General features: G+C 39.2%; 1 protein-coding gene across 1 annotated transcript in view; it reads left to right on the top strand.

Moving 5' to 3' along the window:
* Positions 1 to 15,254, top strand: part of LOC134576959 (mucin-22-like) — a 44,279-nt gene extending 29,025 nt beyond the window's left edge. The window contains exons 10-14 of the mRNA XM_063435620.1: positions 1,143 to 1,172; positions 1,810 to 1,839; positions 9,817 to 9,846; positions 11,032 to 11,061; positions 14,327 to 15,254. Of these exons, the coding sequence (XP_063291690.1) occupies positions 1,143 to 1,172; positions 1,810 to 1,839; positions 9,817 to 9,846; positions 11,032 to 11,061; positions 14,327 to 14,424 (218 nt within the window). The 3' untranslated portion in view covers positions 14,425 to 15,254. The remainder of the gene's footprint in view (positions 1 to 1,142; positions 1,173 to 1,809; positions 1,840 to 9,816; positions 9,847 to 11,031; positions 11,062 to 14,326) is intronic.
* Positions 15,255 to 24,667: the final 9,413 nt, after the last annotated feature.

The raw sequence follows: 24,667 nt of genomic DNA, 5'->3' as shown, positions 1-24,667 counted from the left end.
TGTCATCAACGATGACAAGCATGCCCCATCACAAAGTGAGCATGTTGGTTCAATGCTCTTCCAGGGTAGACCATGCTCAGAACTCTGCTGAGGAGCTCTAGCATGGGAAAAATACCCTGTATTTGTTCTGCACAGCACAAGCAAATTTAATAATATGCTTGCACTGTGTTTGCTTGAAATTTGTCTCTCGTGTCTCCATAAATGGGATACCAGGAGACAAAAATGACAGGAAAGAGTATTGTGCTGTGTGTGTGGGGGGTAGATGTGTGTAAGGGTGCTGTGTGTGTGTGTATGTGTGAGGGGGGCAGTGTGTGTGCTGTGTGTGAGTGAGGGTGCTGTGATTGTCAGGGGTGCAGTGTGTGTGTGTGAGTGAGGGTACTGTGAGTGTCAATGTGCAGTGTGTGTGTGTGTGTGAGTGAGGGTACTGAGAGTGTCAACGTGCAGTGTGTGATTATATCCCCCCTCCCTTCTTACCTTTAGCCTGGGAAGGGGAATCGCGCAGCTGCCATCCGTGGTGGTCCTAGTGGTGAGTGAACTCTCGCGAGACCCGGAGCGTTGCCATTATGAACAATGCATGTTGCATGAGAACCAAGATGGCTGTCATTAACATAGCATGAAAGAATAATGCGCACTGTGTCCCCACCACCTGCAGTACCCCACACAAGCCCCAAAAATCAGACAACCCAATATGAAAAGCAGAGCAATAATAACACACGAGAAGAGAATAACAGCCCAGAAGAGCCAGAAGGCTCTGGCCTGAGACGGGTAAGAAGTTGGGAGAAGGTGATGAGAATGAAGAAAACTAGGGAACAAGTGGTAGGCAGGATGGGGAAGTCATTGAACATACCAAAAACAAGGAAGCACAAAATAAATGAGAAAGTAAATAGTATGATAAAGTCATAAAGGATCAAAATACAATTGCCTGTGCACAGCAGGAGCAGCAAAGAAGGGGGAAGTGCTTGAGAGGTGAGGGCCTTAAATATCATCTGTTTTTTGGATATTTTTCCTGTTAATGATCTGTGCTGCTGGACTTTAGTAAAGATCATTTAATGCAAAATATAAAACCTAATTTCATGTAAAATTTCCTGTTATTGTTGCATATTAAATTGAATAATTAAACAATTTGTCTCTTTGAATTTCAGCTTCAATTCCAAATGCTAATGCCACCACAGGTAACAGTACAACAGTTTTTTTTATGTAAATGTTTGATAAAGATTTGCAATGCATCTTTGATACCTATTGTACAAATTAAAATCCATCAAACTCACATATATATATATATATATATTAAAAATAAACTTTATCTATTAAATCATATATTTGTGATTTTGTGTTGTAAAAAAACTAACAATAATAATAGTGAAGGGGTACAATGGATTTAGAATAGCCATCAAAACTTGTCATCTAAAGTCTTCCTTTTCAAATCTTTTTTTTAGCCTTAAAAAGGGCAAATTAAAAATCAATAATAACTGACTAGACTTAATAATAATTCTGTGGAGGTCTCTGTGCGTAGTCATTTTTTTTACCTTTAATTAGGCATCCCTATGTTTAAATTAGCAGTCAGTTATCTGATTAGTTGGGTATGGAGCAAAACATTTTTTTGAGAGGCAATCTCAAGTGTAACCTGTCATGAGAACTGCTTTGTAATGCATTACTGGGCTACTGTCAGGAGAAAATTTGTAAGCCATGGAATCATTTAGCTGACAGCCTTCTGATTTTTATAATCATTTATGTCTGTAGTATTAGAACGATCTACAATTGCCTGTTACTGTTGCATATTACTAACATATTTGTCTCTTTGAATTTCAGCTCCAACTACAAATGCTAATGTCACCACAGGTAACAGAGTACAACCGTTGTTTTGATGTATATATGTTTGATAACGAATTGCAGAAGGTCATTGACACATAGTGTATAAATTGAAATCCATTATGCTTCCTTTAGTATTCCATATAAAATGTATGCGTCAACTCATATATTTGTGATTTTGTATTGCATAAAAATAATTGTTATCCTTTTATCAAAAGTCACTGTTGACTTTACTTTTATATATCTAACAGAGCCGGACTGGGAAAAAATTTTTGTCCTGGGCATTTTTTAACTAAACTAAAAAGGGAGCGGGGCCAGATAGGGTGTGTTTTTTCATCACCGATGACAAGCATGCCCCATCACAAAGTGAGCATGTTGGTTCAATGCTCTTCCATGGTAGACCATGCTCAGAACTCTGCTGAGGAGCTCTAGCATGGGAAAAAGACCCTGTATTTGTTCTGCACAGCGCAAGCAAATTTAATAACATGCTTGCACTGTGTTTGCTTGAAATTTGTCTCTCGTGTCTCCATAGATGGGATACCAGGAGACAAAAATGACAGGAAAGAGTATTGTGCTGTGTCTGTGGGGGGTAGATGTGTGTAAGGGTGCTGTGTGTGTGTGTGTGTAAGGGGGCAGTGTGTGTGCTGTGTGTGAGTGAGGGTGCTGTGATTGTCATGGGTGCAGTGTGTGTGTGTGTGAGTGAGGGTACTGTGAGTGTCAACGTGCAGTGTGTGATTATATCCCCCCTCCCTTCTTACCTTTAGCCTGGGAAGGGGGATCGCGCAGCTGCCATCCGTGGTGGTCCTAGTGGTGAGTGAACTCTCGCGAGACCCAGAGCGTTGCCACTATGAACAATGCATGTTGCATGAGAACCAAGATGGCTGTCATTAACATAGCATGAAAGAATAATGCGCACTGTGTCCCCACCACCTGCAGTACCCCACACAAGCCCCAAAAATCAGACAACCCAATATGAAAAGCAGAGCAATAATAACACACGAGAAGAGAATAACAGCCCAGAAGAGCCAGAAGGCTCTGGCCTGAGACGGGTAAGAAGTTGGGAGAAGGTGATGAGAATGAAGAAAACTAGGGAACAAGGGGTAGGCAGGATGGGGAAGCCATTGAACATACCAAAAACAAGGAAGCACAAAATAAATGAGAAAGTAAATAGTATGATAAAGTCATAAAGGAGCAAAATACAATTGCCTGTGCACAGCAGGAGCAGCAAAGAAGGGGGAAGCGCTTGAGAGGTGAGGGCCTTAAATATAATCTGTTTTTTGGATATTTTGTCCTGTTAATGATCTGTGCTGCTGGACTTCAGTAAAGATCATTTAATGCAAAATATAAAACCTAATTTCATGTAAAATTTCCTGTTATTGTTGCATATTAACTTGAATAATTAAACAATTTGTCTCTTTGAATTTCAGCTTCAATTCCAAATGCGAATGCCACCACAGGTAACAGTACAACTGTTTTTTTTATGTAAATGTTTTATAAAGATTTGCAATGCATCTTTGATACCTATTGTACAAATTAAAATCCATCAAACTCACATATATATATTAAAAATAAACTTTATCTATTAAATCATATATTTGTTATTTTTTGTTGTAAAAAAACTAACAATAATAATAGTGAAGGAGTACAATGGATCTAGAATAGCCGTCAAAACTTGTCATCTAAAGTCTTCCATTTTCAAATCTTTTTTTTAGCCTTAAAAAGGGCAAATTAAAGATAAATAATAATTGACTAGACTTAATAATAATTCTGTGGAGGTCTCTGTGCGTAGTCATTTTTTTACCTTAAATTTGGCATCCCTATGTTTAAATTAGCAGTCAGTTATCTGATTAGTTGGGTATGGAGCAAAACATTTTTTTGAGAGGCAATCTCAAGTGTAACCTGTCATGAGAACTGCTTTGTAATGCATTACTGAGCTATTGTCAGGAGAAAATTTGTAAGCCATGGAATCATTTAGCTGACAGCCTTCTGATTTTTATAATCATTTATGTCTGTAGTATTAGAACGATCTACAGTTGCCTATTACTGTTGCATATTAAATCGAATTACTAACATATTTTTCTCTTTGAATTTCAGCTCCAAATACAAATGCTAATGTCACCACAGGTAACAGAGTACAATCGTTGTTTTGATGTATATATGTTTGATAACGAATTGCAGAAGGTCATTATAACATAGTGTATAAATTGAAATCCATTATGCTTCCTTTAGTATTCCATATAAAATGTATGCGTCAACTCATATATTTGTGATTTTGTATTGCATAAAAATAATTGTTATCCTTTTATCAAAAGTCACTGTTGACTTTACTTTTATATAGCTAACAGAGCCGGACTGGGGAAAAAAATTTTGGCCTGGGCATTTTTTAACTAAACTAAAAAGGGAGCGGAGCCAGATAGGGTGTGTTTTGTCATCACCGATGACAAGCATGCCCCATCACAAAGTGAGCATGATGGGTAGACCATGTTGGCTCTTCCAGGGTAGACCATGCTCAGAACTCTGCTGAGGAGCTCTAGCATGGGAAAAAGACCCTGTATTTGTTCTGCACAGCGCAAGCAAATTTAATAATATGCTTGCACTGTGTTTGCTTGAAATTTGTCTCTGGTGTCTCCATAGATTGGATACCAGGAGACAAAAATGACAAGAAAGAGTATTGTGCTGTGTGTGTGTGGGAGTGATGTGTGTAAGGGTGCTGTGTGTGTGTATGTGTGAGGGGTGCAGTGTCTGTGCTGTGTGTGAGTGAGGGTGCTGTGATTGTCAGGGGTGCAGTGTGTGTGTATGTGAGTGAGGGTACTGTGAGTGTCAACGTGCAGTGTGTGATTATATCCCCCCTCCCTTCTTACCTTTAGCCTGGGAAGGGGGATCGCGCAGCTGCCATCCCTGGTGGTCCTAGTGGTGAGTGAACTCTCGCGAGACCCGGAGCGTTGCCACTATGAACAATGCATGTTGCATGAGAACCAAGATGGCTGTCATTAACATAGCATGAGAGAATAATGCGCACTGTGTCCCCACCACCTGCAGTACCCCACACAAGCCCCAAAAATCAGACAACCCAATATTAAAAGCAGAGCAATAATAACACATGAGCAGAGAATAACAGCCCAGAAGAGCCAGAAGGCTCTGGCCTGAGACGGGTAAGAAGTTGGGAGAAGGTGGATGAGAATGAAGAAAACTAGGGAACAAGTGGTAGGCAGGATGGGGAAGCCATTGAACATACCAAAAACAAGGAAGCACAAAATAAATGAGAAAGTAAATAGTATGATAAAGTCATAAAGGATCAAAATACAATTGCCTGTGCACAGCAGGAGCAGCAAAGAAGGGGGAAGCGCTTGAGAGGTGAGGGCCTTAAATATAATCTGTTTTTTGGATATTTTGTCCTGTTAATGATCTGTGCTGCTGGACTTCAGTAAAGATAATTTAATGCAAAATATAAAACCTAATTTCATGTAAAATTTCCTGTTATTGTTGCATATTAACTTGAATAATTAAACAATTTGTCTCTTTGAATTTCAGCTTCAATTCCAAATGTGAATGCCACCACAGGTAACAGTACAACTGTTTTTTTTATGTAAATGTTTTATAAAGATTTGCAATGCATCTTTGATACCTATTGTACAAATTAAAATCCATCAAACTCACATATATATATTAAAAATAAACTTTATCTATTAAATCATATATTTGTTATTTTTTGTTGTAAAAAAACTAACAATAATAATAGTGAAGGAGTACAATGGATCTAGAATAGCCGTCAAAACTTGTCATCTAAAGTCTTCCATTTTCAAATCTTTTTTTTAGCCTTAAAAAGGGCAAATTAAAGATAAATAATAATTGACTAGACTTAATAATAATTCTGTGGAGGTCTCTGTGCGTAGTCATTTTTTTACCTTAAATTTGGCATCCCTATGTTTAAATTAGCAGTCAGTTATCTGATTAGTTGGGTATGGAGCAAAACATTTTTTTGAGAGGCAATCTCAAGTGTAACCTGTCATGAGAACTGCTTTGTAATGCATTACTGAGCTATTGTCAGGAGAAAATTTGTAAGCCATGGAATCATTTAGCTGACAGCCTTCTGATTTTTATAATCATTTATGTCTGTAGTATTAGAACGATCTACAGTTGCCTATTACTGTTGCATATTAAATCGAATTACTAACATATTTTTCTCTTTGAATTTCAGCTCCAAATACAAATGCTAATGTCACCACAGGTAACAGAGTACAATCGTTGTTTTGATGTATATATGTTTGATAACGAATTGCAGAAGGTCATTATAACATAGTGTATAAATTGAAATCCATTATGCTTCCTTTAGTATTCCATATAAAATGTATGCGTCAACTCATATATTTGTGATTTTGTATTGCATAAAAATAATTGTTATCCTTTTATCAAAAGTCACTGTTGACTTTACTTTTATATAGCTAACAGAGCCGGACTGGGGAAAAAAATTTTGGCCTGGGCATTTTTTAACTAAACTAAAAAGGGAGCGGAGCCAGATAGGGTGTGTTTTGTCATCACCGATGACAAGCATGCCCCATCACAAAGTGAGCATGATGGGTAGACCATGTTGGCTCTTCCAGGGTAGACCATGCTCAGAACTCTGCAGAGGAGCTCTAGCATGGGAAAAAGACCCTGTATTTGTTCTGCACAGCGCAAGCAAATTTAATAATATGCTTGCACTGTGTTTGCTTGAAATTTGTCTCTGGTGTCTCCATAGATTGGATACCAGGAGACAAAAATGACAAGAAAGAGTATTGTGCTGTGTGTGTGTGGGAGTGATGTGTGTAAGGGTGCTGTGTGTGTGTATGTGTGAGGGGTGCAGTGTCTGTGCTGTGTGTGAGTGAGGGTGCTGTGATTGTCAGGGGTGCAGTGTGTGTGTATGTGAGTGAGGGTACTGTGAGTGTCAACGTGCAGTGTGTGATTATATCCCCCCTCCCTTCTTACCTTTAGCCTGGGAAGGGGGATCGCGCAGCTGCCATCCCTGGTGGTCCTAGTGGTGAGTGAACTCTCGCGAGACCCGGAGCGTTGCCACTATGAACAATGCATGTTGCATGAGAACCAAGATGGCTGTCATTAACATAGCATGAGAGAATAATGCGCACTGTGCCCCCACCACCCGCAGTACCCCACACAAGCCCCAAAAATCAGACAACCCAATATGAAAAGCAGAGCAATAATAACACACGAGCAGAGAATAACAGCCCAGAAGAGCCAGAAAGGCTCAGGCCTGAGACAGGTAAGAAGTTGGGAGAAGGTGGATGAGAATGAAGAAAACTAGGGAACAAGGGGTAGGCAGGATGGGGAAGCCCTTGAACATACCAAAAACAAGGAAGCACAAAATAAATGAGAAAGTAAATAGTATGATAAAGTCATAAAGGATCAAAATACAATTGCCTGTGCACAGCAGGAGCAGCAAAGAAGGGGGAAGTGCTTGAGAGGTGAGGGCCTTAAATATAATCTGTTTTTTTGGATATTTTGTCCTGTTAATGATCTGTGCTGCTGGACTTCAGTAAAGATCATTTAATGCAAAATATAAAACCTAATTTCATGTAAAATTTCCTGTTATTGTTGCATATTAAATTGAATAATTAAACAATTTGTCTCTTTGAATTTCAGCTTCAATTCCAAATGCGAATGCCACCACAGGTAACAGTACAACTGTTTTTTTTTATGTAAATGTTTGATAAAGATTTGCAATGCATCTTTGATACCTATTGTACAAATTAAAATCCATCAAACTCAGGCGGCTGCCTAGTTCGCCTTATAGGAAGCGCCGGCCCTGGGCAGGATGTACAGCTCGATATACAAAAAATACAAATAAAATACTTAATCAAAAAATGTATATAAAAAGTCCTAAAATGCTTATCCAACGCGTTTCGTCCTTCTGGGACTTCCTCTGGGACTTCCTCCTGAAGTCTCAGAAGAAGGATGAATCGTGTTTGTTTCTGAGTGTTACATCTCTAAAATACAGGGGGATATTTGATTTATGCAGGATTACGCTATCTATTTTCTGTAATTTTCCAGATTTTTGATCTATCTCTAGATATACTGCTCCAGTGCAATATCTCCTCCATATATACAGGTTGTTTCTGCATTTATATTTTGTCTACACACTAGTGTTTGTGGTTTTCCATTTCCATTACTTACAATCAATCAGATTGGTCTGACTAAAATTCACTGTGTGGGCAGTTTGTTATATCAGGCTTTCCCAGTTTGAAACTTAAAAGACCACTATAGGCACCCAGACCACTTCAGCTTAATGAAGTGGTCTGGGTGCCAGGTCCAGCTAGGGTTAACCCTTTTTTCTATAAACATAGCAGTTTCAGAGAAACTGCTATGTTTATATTTGGGTTAATCCAGCCTCTAGTGGCTGTCTAATTGAAAATCACAGTGATAAGACGCCAGCGTCCATAGGAAACCATTGTAAATGCTTTCCTATGAGACTGGCTGAATGCTCGCGCAGCTCTTGCCGCGCATGCGCATTCAGCCAAGGAGAGCAGGAGGAGAGCTCCCTGCCCGGCGCTGGAGAAAGAGGTAAGTTTAACCCCTTCCTCTCCATCCAGCCCGGCAGGAGGGGACCCTGAGGGTGGGGGCACCCTCAGGGCACTATAGTGCCAGGAAAACAAGTATGTTTTCCTGGCACTATGGTGGTCCTTTAAGTCTGTTTGGTGCCCTCAAAGGTTTCAGGTGGGATTTTTTAGTCAAGTTTCTTTGTGCTTTGTTCCTTTTTCATTTTAAGTAAAATATTTGCTTTAAGATTTGTGATTTGGCATTGTAAAAAAGTAGTTTTTGCTTTTTATCAAATGTCCCTATTAACATTGCATATTACAATTTTTGTATTAAAGGACCACTATAGGACCCAGACCACTTCAACGTAATGAAGTGGTCTGGGTGCCAGGTCCCTCTAGGGTTAACCCTTTATTCTATAAACATAGCAGTTTCAGAGAAACTGCTATGTTTATATTAGGGTTAATCCAGCTTCTAGTGGCTGTCTCATTGACAGCCGCTAGAGGCGCTTGCGTGCGTCTCACTGTGAAAATCACAGTGAGAAGACGCCAGCGTCCATAGGAGGAGGATTTAATATTGGCCTTGTAATGGTCTTCTTTTTTTTGTCAAAATTTGTAAGCCTACCCCTTAGCTGATAGCCTTATGACTTTGACACTGTGTCCATAGTAATAGACCTCTTTGCACTGACGTATTACTATTGCATATTAAATTGAATTGTTAAAATGTTCTCTTTGAATTTCAGCTTTAACTACACAAGCTAATGCCACCACAGGTGGTAATGCAACCATCCTTTTATGTATATGTTAAAGATAACTAATAAAGATACAATAAAGATGTTCAGAATGTATTTGACACCTATTGTATAAATTGAGATCCATCATTTCACATATGTATTGAAAGTAAAATGTATGGGTTAAATCTTATATTTGTGATCTTGTTTTGTATAAAGAGCAACATTAATAATAGTGATGGGGCACAACAGATCTAAAACAGCTGCTTTTTAGGTTAAAACAGGCAAATACAAAAATCATTAATAACTGATAACTTAATAACAGAAAATCAGAGCACTGTGAGTGGTAACTCTCACCTATCACAAGTCCTGCCTGGTATTAAATTGCAAGGCAACTCTGATTAGAGGCAAAGTTTTCTGCTTGTTATGCTTTTTTCATATTTTAAGTCTTGGTTTTATGGATTTTTATTTGGCCTTATTTGGAGCCTAACAAATGAAGATTTGAATGAAGAATTCTGATGGAAAGTTTCAATTATGTTTTTTACATGTATTTAAGATTTATTGGTCTTGTAGTAGACTTGCCTGATTGCCCTAAAACTGTAAAAGTGCCTCTAGTGTAATCATTGTACTAATGAGTTTGAAAATGTGTTTGTAGTATTAGACCTCTCTACTATTACTTATTACTGTTGCATATATATATATATATATATATATTGAATCATTTCAATATGTGTCTTTTGCAATTTCAGTTTCAAGTACACAAGCCAATGCTACCACGGGTAATGATGCAAACATTGTTTTTTATGTAGTGTATATGGTTGATATAATTATTTACTTTTATTTATTCATTTGCAGAACACTCATTGCATTGTGTAAGATCCAACATGCTCACTTATGTATTGAAAGTAAAATTTCACTGTAAAAGGGACGTTCGAGAAATCCAGACCACTTAATCTCATTGAAGTGGTCTGGGGGGAGTGCACCATCTGTCCAATCTCGCAATGTAAAACATTGTCATTCTTTCAGAGGTGCAATGTTTACATTGCAGGTTTAATGTGTCTTCAGTGGCTGTCTTCCTTACAGCCAGAAGAAGCACTTCCTCTGCTATAACTGAGCAAACTCAGCTAAAGATCATATGCTGCTCATAGGGCGGCATTTAATTGACACAGTGAGGAATTTTGCCTGCTTTTAAACCCTCACATATTGGGGGTAAGGGGACACTTTAGTAGCAAGACACTATTGTGTATTGAATAAATGTTTGTATACTATAGTGTCCCATTGATGTTATATTTATAAAGATACATAATTCACAGGTACACCGTAACTAGTACAACTAAATATAAGAATAAATTACAGGATTCCTCAACTATAGTTTTCCTACATCATAAATTTTACAAAATTAGTAACAATGATAGAAATGTCCGGCAAGCAATGGATCTAAAGTATGATTTAGCATGTAGAAATAAGCAAAAAAAAACACTTTAGAAATTAGGAAAAGTATTGATCCTGGGAATAAATATCAATTCATAAAAGTTGGGGAGAATTTGTAAAGAGGAACTGATACATATCTGGGAACAGAGTTGTTTGCAGCACTTGACATCTATAATACTTTGTCCCACGTGAGTTTTTCTGTTGAAATATAACTAGTTTTCCTACATAATTCATGCCGTTAGCATAATGATTTAATTTTGATGGTTTTTTTTTTTTCTGACGTTACATTGTATTTTTAAACATTTACTTATTTTTTTTTAGCTCTGCAAGAGATAATAATTAATTAACTCTAGCACATGTGAGATTGGCATTAAACTTAGTCTTTCAATGGACTTCCTACATGTGTCTAAAATGTGCAGACTTGCCCACAGTTAAATCATCATCTGAACAATCTGTTTATACTATTGAACCAATCTACCATTACTTGCTATTTTTGTATATCTAATTAAAATATTTATTTTATTTAATTTCAGTTTCAACTACACAAGCCCTAACCACCAAAGGTAGGTACAGATTTGTAGAACATATTTAGTTGAGGAAGCAGTGTTAGTATTGGTTATTAGACTACTGTAGGTAGAATACTTGGGGTTATTTCATATGGTTTTGTACTATAAATACATTGTTTTATGATAGATACATAGTTACAAAGTTGAGCAACTAAATTTTAACTGAGATGTCTTTGTCCCAGGAGACCTTAATAATTTGGTAGTCATTATTTCAAAATGTTGGTTCTTAGTAGACTTTATTTCATAATTTAAAAGTGATATATGTGCACGAGAATTGTACACTTATGTTATTCCATTATTATAAAGGGCATTTTATGTTACTGCAATGGCAAATAATTATTGACAGGTTAAGATTAATTTTTTAATGCAACCTGACTGGCTAATGTTTAAACGGACACTTTAATCACCAAAATAACTTAACTTAATGAAGCAGTTTTTGTGTATGGATCATGCCTCCGAAGTCTCACTTGCTTAATTCTCATCCATTTAAGAGTTAAATCGCCTTTTATTTTCTCTTTATGCAGCCCTTGTCACACCTCCCTGTCTGTGACTGACCTAGTCTGCATGAAAATAAAATGGTTTCATTTTCATTCACATGTTAAATTACTTTAAAAGTTTTTATTTCCTGCTCTGTAAATTGAACTTTAGTCTCACACAGTGCAGAATAAACACAATTCTAAATTAAGCAGAATTTGAAATAAAGGTAGTATAAACATTAGATTACTCTTTACAGGAAGTGTTAAGAAGGCTGTGTGTGTCACATGAAAGGATGCATGACTAGGGCTGCCTAAACAAAGTGATTTAACTCCTAAATGGCAGAGAATTGACTAGTGAGACTGCAGGGGTGTTATCTGTACACCAAAACTGTTTCAATAAACTAAAGCTTTTTTGTTGACTATAGTGTCCCTTTAACCCCTTAAGGACCGAGGACGGTTCAGGACTGTCATCGTCATTTTTGCATTGCCGACCGGTGACGGTCCTGAACCGTCCTAACGGTCTTAGTTACTTACCCGATCGCCGTCGTTTCCCCGGCGGCGATCGGCGGTGCTCCCGGTGTGGGGAGACTGTCTGCAGCCCAGACAGTCTCCCCATGGCGGATTTGGACCACTGGGGCCATGTGATCGCTCAGCAGAGCGAACACATGGTCACAATAGGTGTCCATGTGTCTGCCTGCAGGGGGACTGTCTGTGCTGACAGGCAGTCTCCCAGCTAGTGTAAAATCTGGAAAAAAAATAAAGTTAATGTTAATAAAAATTAATAATAATTATATATGTGTACATATATATACTATATAGACATATATTATACCTATATAATATATGTCTATATATCATATATATATAATGTCATGCTAAGTGTATTTTTATATTAATATGTACATATATTAATATAAAAATACACTTATAATTAAATTACACAGTATATATATCATATATATAATAACTATATATTGTATATATATATTATTATAAAATACAAATAATAAGTAATTTAAATTAAATTAAACAATGTAAAAATAATAATAAAAATTTAAAATAAAATTATATATCTATATGAAATTTTATTCTAACTGTATTTTGATATTAATATATATATATATATTTATATTAAAATACACTTAGAATGAAATTGTATATATATCTATGTATATATAAATAAATAAAAAGAATACGAAATATATATATATATATGTCCATATACACAATTACATAAATAATTATATAAATATACATGTAGACTTCAAATATATAAATATGCATATATATTTAAATTCTACGTGTGTATTTATGTAATATTTTACATAATTAAGTAATTTTATTGATTGCAATTTGAGGGACCTGCCTGCAAACCCAGGTCGAAAGTCCAGAGAATTTAATTTGCTAGCACTGTATTTTACCCTGTAACGTTCTACGACACCCTAAAACCTATTCATGGGGATACTGTTTTACTCGGGAGACTTTGCTGAATACAAATATTAGTGATTCAAAACAGTAAAACATATCACAGCGATGGTATTGTCAGTGAAAGTGACTTTTTTGCATTTTTCACACACAAACAGCACTTTTACTGATGATATAATTGTTGTGATACATTTTCCAGTTTTGAAACACTAATATTTGTGTTTAGCAAAGTCTCCTGAGTATAACAGTACCTACCATGTACAGGTTTTATAGCGTTTTTGAAAGTTACAGGGTCAAATATATGGGTCAAATATTTTTACATTGAAAATGGCCAGGTTGGTTACGTTGCCTTTGAGAGCGTATGGTAGCCCAGGAATGAGAATTACCCCCATGATGGCATACCATTTGCAAAAGAAGACAACCCAAGGTATTGCAAATGGCGTATGTCCAGTCTTTTTTAGTAACCACTTAGTCACAAACACTGGCCAAAATTAGCGTTCAATTTAGTTTTTTACTTTTTTCACACACAAACAAATATGAACGCTAACTTTGGCCAGTGATTGCGACTAAGTGGCTACTAAAAAAGTCTGGACATACCCCATATTGAATACCCTGGGTTGTCTACTTTAAAAAACATATGTACATGTAGGGTGTTATTCAGAGATTTATGACAGATAATAATGTTACAATGTCACTATTGATACATTTTAAAAATGTATGTTTTATAACCGCAATATCCTACTTGTACTTATAGCCCTATAACATGCAAAAAATTAGCAAAACGCACGTAAACACTGGGTATTTTTAAACTCAGGACAACATTTTGAATCTATTTAGCAGTTTTGTTTTATTCGCTTTTGTAGATGAGTAAAAGATTTTTCACATAAAAGTAAAAAAACATGTATTTCTTTCAATTTTTCATCATATTTTTTTCATTTTTTTTAAAATTAAATTACATGAGATCATATAAATAATGGTATGTAAAGAAAGCACCTTTTGTCCTGAAAAAAAAACAATATATCATTTGTATGGGAACAGTAAATGAGAGAGCGGAAAATTACAGCTAAACACAAACACCACAAAAGTGTAAAAAGATGCCTGGTCGCAAATGTACAACATCGCAAAAACAGTCCGGTCCTTAAGGGGTTACTATAAGATACATTTATGTAAATGTAAATCACACCAGCAGCCATCAATCAAGGGGGGATAACACTACAGATAATAATAAGATATGTGTTCTTTTTGTTTAACATGCTTATCAGAAGTCATTGTCACAACAATAGATTTGATTTACTATTAATATGTTGCTATACTTTAGTATTTATGTTTAAACTCATGTATTGTTTATTTTTCTTTTATAGCTACTACTTCCGGATCATCAACTCAAGCATTCTCTATGTTCACTGCTCTCATACAAACATTAACCATGATTGTGATCAGAAAACACATAATAGCATAAAAAGAAATGTATTGCTATCTGTTAATATATTTTAAAAGTTTCAGTTTATCAAAAGCTGTTTTAATGAATCTAAAAAAAAATATTGATTGAATTTTACAAAAAGTAAAAGATAATTTATTTTATATATAAATATTTTACAGGAGTGCGAATGTCAAACTTTCTCCCATGAAGTACATGTAAATTATATATAGCATTGGATAAATGTACAACAAATCTATGCTTTAAAAGACATTGCACATACAGCTATCCATTCTATCAACTGCTGAATGATACATTCCTTAGTGGATTTGTAGCACATTTTTAAAATAAATTCTGATAGTCATATTTATACAGCAGAACCTATAACACAACGCAATTATCTATTACAGTGTGAATTGTCTGGAATTCAAAGTGAACAGAAAGTTAATTCAAAATTTTAGGCACAAATAGCCAACTAGGAAAAAAGTTCAAGTCAGCTGTATTTTTAGCTATGCGATTATTAAATATAGTTTGAAATATACTTTGAATTCAGTTTCAATTCCTGGCAGTTCACACTTGAGTGAATAATCTTACTGTGCCATGTGCTGTGTCAATAATTTAATTCCATGATTACACAAATCTTATTCCTGATCACATTTTGATGTAACAAATAACACAATTATGGTTATAATAGAAAAATGTAATGAAAATTTAAAAAGAAACACAGACTAATAAAGGCAGCAGTCACTGATAGAAAACACCTCAATGATTATGATGCACACAATCTAGAAGGACTAAGCTCTCATATACACAGGAAAAGTACACATTGTAGTCGTGCACCCTTGTAGTCCGACCATGTTTATTGTAATGACATAGTTTGGCAACATTAAACCGGGAAGAAGCTGAATTGATTAAACATCTTGCATTTGTGCTTTTTTATTATTACAAATTTGGTCTTTTATACTGTTCTTTGGGCTTGATAAAACTAATTTTAGGATTGCAACATTGCTGTTTATCTTAATAAACCTTGTGTATTGGACTCATCGTGTTGTGGGTCCTTTTGTACATTTCCTGTATATGTTTAGAAACTAATTAGAAATTATATTATCCTAAGATATTTTTCTGTTTGTTTGTTTTGCTGCAAAACAGATAATTACACTGTACACATGTTGTTGCATTAAATACATATGATTTAAAAATATTTGCCTGTGGGATTTATTTTTTTGATCATCTGCATTAGAATAATTGGAAGACCAAGGGTTCTAGCAGTGATAGAGCAATTTTCTAGCTTTATTATGTTTTTGCTAAAAGGTAAGTCTATTTTTGAGGTTATGCATTAACTAAAAATGAATTTTTTATGATATTATATACTTTCCTTTTTTCTTAAAAACTTCCCTATTATTAGATGCATAACTGCTTCTATCTCTTTCTTGTTCAGCTCTAACGAGGAGGTTAGTGTTGAACATTTTTCAATTAAATACTTTTTATAGAGAATTGTTGGAATGCAAAGAATATCTAGCATTTGTGTTAAAGAGCAGAAATTTGAATTTTAATTTTGATCACTGCAGCTGTAAGCCCCAAGTCACCATACATCCCTGCAAGAAGGCCTTTTAATTTTGATCACTGCAGCTGTAAGGTATGGACTGAGATGGAGAAGATATTCAACCAGATTTCTTTCATTTTGTTACTAGATTATTAGTTTACTATAATGATACTACCATTGTTACATATAGTCTACTACTGTAATATTTTGTACCTGATGTTACATGTAGTTATTAATAATCTGGCTGATAGAATTTTGGTTGCCAAATAATTACTTGTTTATAGCAAATGGCTAGCCTGCTCCATTCCCCCTGACCCCCCTCCCTCGCCCCTCCCCCCCCCCCCCCCGTGGCCACTCCCAGCTGTAAATGCCTTTTAAGTAACCTTTGTATCTCTCTTCCTTAGCCCCATGTCACCATACATCCCTGCAAGAAGGCCTTTTAATTTTGTTTGGCTCTACCCACACCCCTGCCAGAAAAAGTGGGTTGTGTGTGAGAGGGTATAGGGGTGATGGGTGAGGGGAAATGTGTGCTGCTTGTTTGATAAGTGCCCAAATCCGTTGTGTTGGTGAAATGGTCCGGTGGAGCTTGTGTTGTTGGAATGTCTGGCCAGGATCATGCCACAGGATTGTGTGGATAGGGACTCAGAAAAAAAGTGGTTTATTCCTAAGATTATATAGTGTAAAATGTTGACCCATTGTAGCCTTGAGGTTGTAGATGCCCAGTTATATATTCTAGAGAGGTGGACAGAATGGTGGTAGAGGTCAATGTCAGGGAGCCTCACACCTCCCTCTGCTCAAGGCTTTGTGAGAAGAACATATGTGAGCCTGATGTGTTTATTAGCCCAGAGGAAAATCATAATTAGTTTACAATTGGTAGTGAAAAATTGTTTTGGGTGGACCATAGGAAGTGTCTGTAATATGTACAATAGGTGGGGTAGTACATTCATTTTAAGAAAGTCTACAGAACCAGCCATATTGTGGAAGGTGATGGTTTTTTAAGTCTTTGGAAATTACCACTAGGAGAGGGGGCAATTTTAGCTAATTGAGGCGCTCAATCCTGTGAGGTAAGTACACACCTAAATACTTAATGGCTGTAGTATTCCAAGAGAATTGGAAGTGTTGTTTCAGTGTTGTGTCTATTTCAAAGGATTTTTTAAACCATTGTAGCACACATTTAGACTGGTTTGCCTGGAAATTGGAAATCTATTGGAAATTGTAAATAGTCATTTCCTCCAATAAATGTGGTATCGTATTTATCGGGTTCGAGACTGTGTAAAGTAGTTTATTGGTGAATGCTGATATTTTATACTCTTCCCCTTTATGCTGAAATCCCTGTATAGTTGGGTTATCTCTGATCCCCTTTATAAAGGGTTCTAAAACTAATAGGAAGATAAGAGAGGACAGGGGGCATCCTTGTCTCGTGCCATTTAAGATTTTCACAGGGTGGGAGAGGCCTTGGGTGTTGAGTATATCGCTCAAATCCAGCTGAGTCAGTGCGGACTGAAGCCCATATACTGTTGACAACATCATGGACCAGTCCACCCTGTCAAACGTCCTTTCGACATCGATCGCGAGCTGTGCACTTGTAGCGTTACTTACCTTGTCCAGGGGCCGGCCGGGGTCCTCTCTTCGAGCCGCGCGCGGTCCTGCTGCTGCACGAGCCGCGCGTGGCTCATCCGACGGCTGCAACAGGAAGGCGGGCAGTGACCGCCTGAATCTAAGAGTGCGCCGCGGGTCTCGGGTGCGCTCCTAAAGGAGCCTAAATTGGCAAAGGGCTCCCATTGGCCCCTGTCATGCCACACTCCCCATACACTTACCTTTTGGGGGCGTGAATATGACAGGAGCCAATCACATTAATTACTAAGGTACTTATACTCACCTTTTTCCCTTAGTCCTTGCCCTATCGTGGTTTCTATTGCAGTTCCCTTTAGCGCTTGTTGTGTTCAGTTGTGTTCCTTCTTATTGACCTTGGCTTTGATTCTGACTACGTTTTCTCTTTATCCTTATCTGTTCTGTTTGCCGGCTTACGGTTTTCTGTGTACCAGACCCCGGCTAGTCCTAGTTTAAGCTGTCTCTTTGTGACGTATCTCTCCTCTGTGTTGTCTTTTGTTGAGTTGAATCCTGCGAGTTGGGGTATATTTTCGTTACAGCACTGGGCTTCTCAGATAGTCTCACCGAGTACATCAGGTTTAGGAGATTGGCAGTATTGTTTTTTTGCCTCCCTGCTCGGTTCAAAGCCTTACTGGTCAGGATAAACTATTCCCGGTAGCAACGGCTTCAGCATGGTAGCCAGTATTTTGGTAAGGAGTTTAATGTCTATATTTATTAGTGAAATAGGCCTATAGCTACCGCAGTTTGTAAGGTCTTTGTCCTTTTGGGGAATTAGTGCAAAAGTGGCCTGCAATGATGAGGGGAACAAGGTTGTGGATGTGAGCTAAGAGTTGAAGGACTTCACAAAAGCTAGAGTCAAAACATATTCTATAGTCTTATAGTATTTGACTCTGAAGCCATCTGGTCCTGGGCTTTTACCTTAGGATAGTTCTATAGCATGTCTAACTTCATCTATTAAGAGCGGGCTTTCAATTCAAGTACTTTGTGTGGGTAGGGTGTTTGCCCCTCTTCGAGAGGAAAGTGTGGATCTCCTGAGTGGAGGGTGGTTTATTCCTAAGATTATATACCTCAATGTAAAATGCTTGAAAGGCTGATATAATTTGTGGCATAGGACAGAACTGTGTGCAATTCTGTAGTTTGATGGATGACATAAAAGTGGACTATCTTCGCTGTTGGAGGCACTGAACTAAAAGACGTCCGCCCTTGCCAACCTGAGTGTAATAAGAGTGTTTGGTAAGTAGCATTTTACGTTTCGTTTGTAAGTTCAGTAGTGTAGTGAGTTCTGATCTCTTGGCTATCAGTGTTTTTTATGTATGTAATGAGCTGTCTTCCACTGTTTTTATGTCGTTCATTAAGGCAAAAGTTTGTTCTTCCCTTTTACATTTTAGGGCAGCAGCTATTTTGATGATTTTACTTCTTACTATACACTTGTGGGCTTCCCATAATGTAGTGTTTGCAGTGTCTGGGTGTTCATTGTTTTCAAAATATCGGGTGATAGCTGACTTCAACTTGCTAATGGTGTCATTGTTATTGAGTAAGAAATAATTCAATTTCCATTGTGGGGAGATTTGAGGAAGATATGTTATTGAGATGGAAAGAGACAGGGGTTCCTGATTGGACCATGTAATTGGATCGTAGGAGCATGATTGGATTAGATTGAGATGTTTGTGTGGTAGAATGAGCATGTCTATGCATGTATAGGGTACCTGTTGGTGGGGAGTAGAAGGAATAGTGCCTACTTGTGGGGTGTAATGTCCTCCAACAGTCGTATAATTTAGTCTCATAAAGGAAATAGTAGAGAGAGTGGTGCGCTGTAGCTAAATAGTTATTAGATGTGGATGACGTGTCCATATCATTGTCCAGAGTCATTTTCAGATCCTCACCAACAATAAGAATACCTTCTTGGAATTGTTTCAATTTAGGGAGGATCTCACACAACGCATGGCATTGTTTCTTATTCGGGAGATACAAATTTGCAAATGTTTTAATTGTATTGCCGATTTTCCCTTTAACGAAAATGTATCTACCTGCCTTATACTTCAGTTGGTTCCTGAATGTCAGGATCATCATTGGGTTTTACACAATATTGTGTATTTGGGTCAGGCTGGGATTGAACCTGAGTTGTCTGCATCCCAGTCAGGATCCTTACATTGGGCTCCACACATCTTTGACTGTTTCTACATGTCCTTGGTATCCTGTAGCCTGAGCCTGTTTGCTTGGGATTTGCACACCTGTTCCTGGTTCCATGATTATTGGCTGAGTCTTCCTATTTAAACCCCGCAAGTCTGGTCCTCGTTGTCAGATCGTGTTTCCTGTTCCGTTTGGTTTCACTGCTGTTTATCTGACTCCTGGTTTTGATCTCCTGCTCGTCTACTGTTTTCGCCTGATTGCCGCCAGCCCTGACTTCTGATTCTGTTACCGAGTACTCTTCTGGATTTCCCTTGTCTGTACTGCGTTCCAGGAAGCACTGGTTATTTCAGCCCCAGTGCACTGTGTCACACCCTTGGGGATTTCTGTCCTGAGTCCCCTCGGTCTGTGCTGAATTGCAAAGGGTGCCTTAACTCTGCCTGCCGGACTCCCACTCCAGGTAAGATCCCTGACAGTACGATCTGACCAAATGGAGTCTGCAGAGTTGAGGATTACCGTTGCAGCCATGACCCAGCAAGTTTCCCAGCTCACCCAGGCTTTGCAGGGCTTACAGCAGGAGCTGGCTTCCCTTAAAGGGAGAGTAACCTATGACTCTGGACTATCTGAACCGCTGGTTGCTCTACCTGAGAAATTTTCTGGGATCCGGTCTAAGTTTGACACCTTCAAGCTTGACTGCGAGGTCCTGTTTTTCTTGAGACCACTTACCTATGCCACAGATGCCATTAAAGTGAGGACAGCAATTACCTTATTGTCGGGGCACCTTAAGATTTGGGCCCACCAATTGTTACTCACCAAAAGCCCAGTCCTGGATTCCTGGGAGTCCTTTATTCGGTCCCTGGGGCTACAATGCAACAAGACACAAAAGTCCTATGTACAGAGAACACCTACTGTTGCTTCCCATATATTGCAACCCGGACTGGAAATGGTTTACACTACTCCTTTTACTCGGACTGATGTTACTACTAACCCTACCACTCCCAAGTCTCCTGAAATGCCTGAAACATCCTATACATCTGGCAGCGAGGCGGAAGAACCCATGGAGATTGGACTGGTTAGGTGCCGTCAGTCATCTCAAGAAAGGGCAAGAAGGGTGGCGCATGGACTGTGTTTTTACTGTGGGGAGAGAGGGCATTTAATCTCCTTTTGTCCCATTCGTCCTTCTAGGCCTCGGGTTCTCCGTCTGGGTACTACTCCGGCATATCCTATGAGACCTGTCTGCCAACATGCTGCCTGTCCTTGCTTGACCACTTTGAACAATCCTCCGTCTTCTACAGTTGTTGCTCCTGAGGATGTGCTGGAATCAGTTACGAAAGAACCCGAGATCGCTATTTCCACTAAAGAGTCTGCTTCTAGGAAGGCAAGCACCACAACCACTACAAGTCCTATCAAGGAAATCCCTCCTGCTGGTTGTACCTATGCCTCTAATGGGACTCTAGTCCGGAAGGAGCACTTGGAAGTTTTTGAAAAGGCCCTAAGAGCTATGACCTCCACTCCTACAGGTACTACTAAAACCAAGAAAACTAAAAAGTAACCTCCTGGGTCGTACTTGCCTTCCTCTTCTCGCCTACGGCGTCTTTGAAGGGGGGGTAATGTCAGGATCATCATTGGGTTTTACACAATATTGTGTATTTGGGTCTGGCTGGGATTGAACCTGAGTTGTCTGCATCCCAGTCAGGATCCTTACATTGGGCTCCACACATCTTTGACTGTTTCTACATGTCCTTGGTATCCTGTAGCCTGAGCCTGTTTGCTTGGGATTTGCACACCTGTTCCTGGTTCCATGATTATTGGCTGAGTCTTCCTATTTAAACCCCGCAAGTCTGGTCCTCGTTGTCAGATCGTGTTTCCTGTTCCGTTTGGTTTCACTGCTGTTTATCTGACTCCTGGTTTTGATCTCCTGCTCGTCTACTGTTTTCGCCTGATTGCCGCCAGCCCTGACTTCTGATTCTGTTACCGAGTACTCTTCTGGATTTCCCTTGTCTGTACTGCGTTCCAGGAAGCACTGGTTATTTCAGCCCCAGTGCACTGTGTCACACCCTTGGGGATTTCTGTCCTGAGTCCCCTCGGTCTGTGCTGAATTGCAAAGGGTGCCTTAACTCTGCCTGCCGGACTCCCACTCCAGGTAAGATCCCTGACACTGAACAGGAAAGGGATCAATATTCCTACCCCTCTGGATTTGCATTCGAAGTAGTGAGTAAAGTTGCCTATTGAAAATGTACGATTCCGTAATGTGGGTGCTGAGTTTTTACGGAAATGGGTTTCCTGCACAAGCACTATCTCTGCTTTAAGTCCGTGGAAGTAGACTAGGGCTAAAGAGCGTTTTTCAGGGGTGTTGCCCTAACACACAAACCTAAAGGAAACAGTAAAGGTACAAGTACCGGTCCTTAGAGTGGCCGGGTTAGTGCCTAAGACAGATATATATATGAAATGTCTGCAAGCAGACAGAGAATAAACGAGAGACAGGCCAAGGTCAGGATAACAGAAATACATAGAATCAATATCCAGGCCAAGATCAGGATAACAGAGAGCAAGAATTGTCAAACAAGCCATGGTCAGTAAACAGGAAATCCAATACACTGTATAAACACACTGTCAGGTTACAAGAACCACAACAGGGCAAAGAAACAAGGAAAACCAGGAAGCATATATACCCTATACTGGGTTGTGATTGGTTGCAGAGGACCATGATGTCCCAAGTGTGTATACATCCTCAAAAAGTGTCACATGGGATGACACTGTAAAATGAGACTAATGGGTGGGGTCCAAGTCATATGATGTCATAACGAAGCACCAGAAAGCTAGGGATGAGTGGGTGTGCTTCACAACTCAAGACATTACATAATTTCTGTGATCGCACAGCGTTGGAAGTGACAGGTATTGTGACAATCTGATACATTTTCTGGGCAGTAGATGCTATCCCTGTGGTAGATTGTAGATGTAGGGATGACAGTGTGCTAACTGGTGGACTGTGTAACGTACAAGGAGGGGGGGTTATTATTTGGGCAATGGATCCCAGTGCAGGAGACAGAATAAGTTATCGGATGAGTGGTGCTTGAGTCGACATAAATCCCTTTGATATACACAAACATATTATGGAGACTTTTAGAAATGAGGCTTCTAACAAAGAATATGTTGTGTGTATGGGGTGGGGGGGAGGGTGATTAACCAGGAGACTAGCGTAGTATTTTAGAGTAATGCAATGCAAGGAACTCTCCTCCTAGCTATCTACTTTTAAATATGTTGTTACGACACTCACCGCCAGAGAAATGAAGCCGCCGTTTAGTGAATAATCCCCTTTCTCCAGAAATGCAGTTTTAATCCAGCCGATCGTCAAACTCCCGAACGGAGCATACGAACGCGGCAACTCCCGATCAGCAATTCAGTCGAAATCCTTCCACAGCTAGAAATAATGAAAAGTACTGTCCCAATAATAAATCCCTCCACAAACGAGACAAAGCTCCGTGTTGAAGGTCAAACAGGAATGTGTTTAATGGGGGCTACCTGCCCGGTATTTATGCGGGTCTCCACAAGGTGGACACTCCCCTAGGGGACCTTGTGGAAGACTGTACAATATATTGGACAGTAGCCAATTGCAGTGGCTTCAATATAAGCCCTTCCCATTTTACCCATAAATCGTTCTTCTCTATCCCGGAGATAATTAGGAAGAAACCTAATTATCTCCCAGGATAGAGACAAACGCCATTTTAAAACATAATAAGAAAAATACAATAAAATACGTAAATTCAGAAATACCGAATTCATATGGTGCATATTTCTACCGAATAGCGCTCAGATCCGATGTACCTAGTTCAATCGCCATGGAGTCAAAGTCTTTCACAAGTCCTTCGGTATACGAATGACTCCATGGGACGGCTACCTGGGTAAAGTCCGTACGAATGATAGAAACTCCCGAACTGACCGGTGTTCGTACGCCTCGACAAAATAGAAGGCGGGCGGCAGCTTCCAGCGGTGTTCGGCAGATAAAGTATCCGTTTTTAGTTCCATAGGATTTGCACCGAACACCGCTGATTCTCCTCGTGTCCCAAAATGGCCGCCGCCTCGTGGTCGGCATACGAACGACGACCACCCGTACGAATGGAATGGAAAGGTGTCTGCGGTTAACCGCAACGTTCTAATTGAGGCCAATAGGTTAACTAGCAGCACACTCCTCTCCTGGGTGGCCGTCCGTTCGGTAGTTTCAATCGGTATTTGGGGAAACACACGAACAGGGGCATACGGACAGGAAATCAAACTAAATCAAGGCAAACAGACGAACCAGCAATATAAGTCTATACAGATGGATCTGTTACACGGCTCCCCCCTTGTGGGACACTCCAGCAGACCCGGCTTTACCCTTTAGCGGGTCAACTTGGGGATGACCGGACTAGGAGGTAGCAAGAACGTCGGTTTGCCGCGACAATCCATCTGCATTCCCATTCTGCTTACCGGGTCGGTAGCTGATGGTGAAGTTATATGGTTGTAAAGCTAAACTCCACCGTAGCAGTCTACCATTGTCTCCTGAGACCCGGTTAAGCCAGACAAGGGGATTGTGGTCCGTCACAAGGGAAAATTCCTGCCCATACAAATAAGGGCTTAACTTTTTCAATGCCCAGACCAGGGCCAGGCACTCCTTCTCCACTGCCACATAACTCACTTCTTGGGGTAACAGCGTCCTACTGAGATATGCGACAGGGTGCTCTCCTCCATCTTCCCCGACCTGGCTCAGCACAGCCCCCAGTCCATACATGGAAGCATCTGTATGGACAAGAAAACGTTTGTTAGGGACTGCGGCAGCCAGGATAGGGGCATTCACGAGAGCCTGCTTAAGTGCTTGGAACGCAGCTTCACAAGCTGGAGACCACAGGACCTGCTTAGGGAGATTTTTCTTCGTCAGGTCAGTCAGGGGCTTAGCAATAGCGCTGTAGTCGGGGACAAAGCGTCTGTAATACCCTGCTGTCCATACATTTTAAGCATGTTCAGGTG

Source organism: Pelobates fuscus, chromosome 11 (assembly GCF_036172605.1).
Source record: "Pelobates fuscus isolate aPelFus1 chromosome 11, aPelFus1.pri, whole genome shotgun sequence".
NCBI classification, from domain to species: Eukaryota; Metazoa; Chordata; class Amphibia; order Anura; family Pelobatidae; genus Pelobates; species Pelobates fuscus.
Note: the sequence above shows the minus strand (reverse complement) of the source record. Positions and strands in the feature narration are given on the sequence as shown.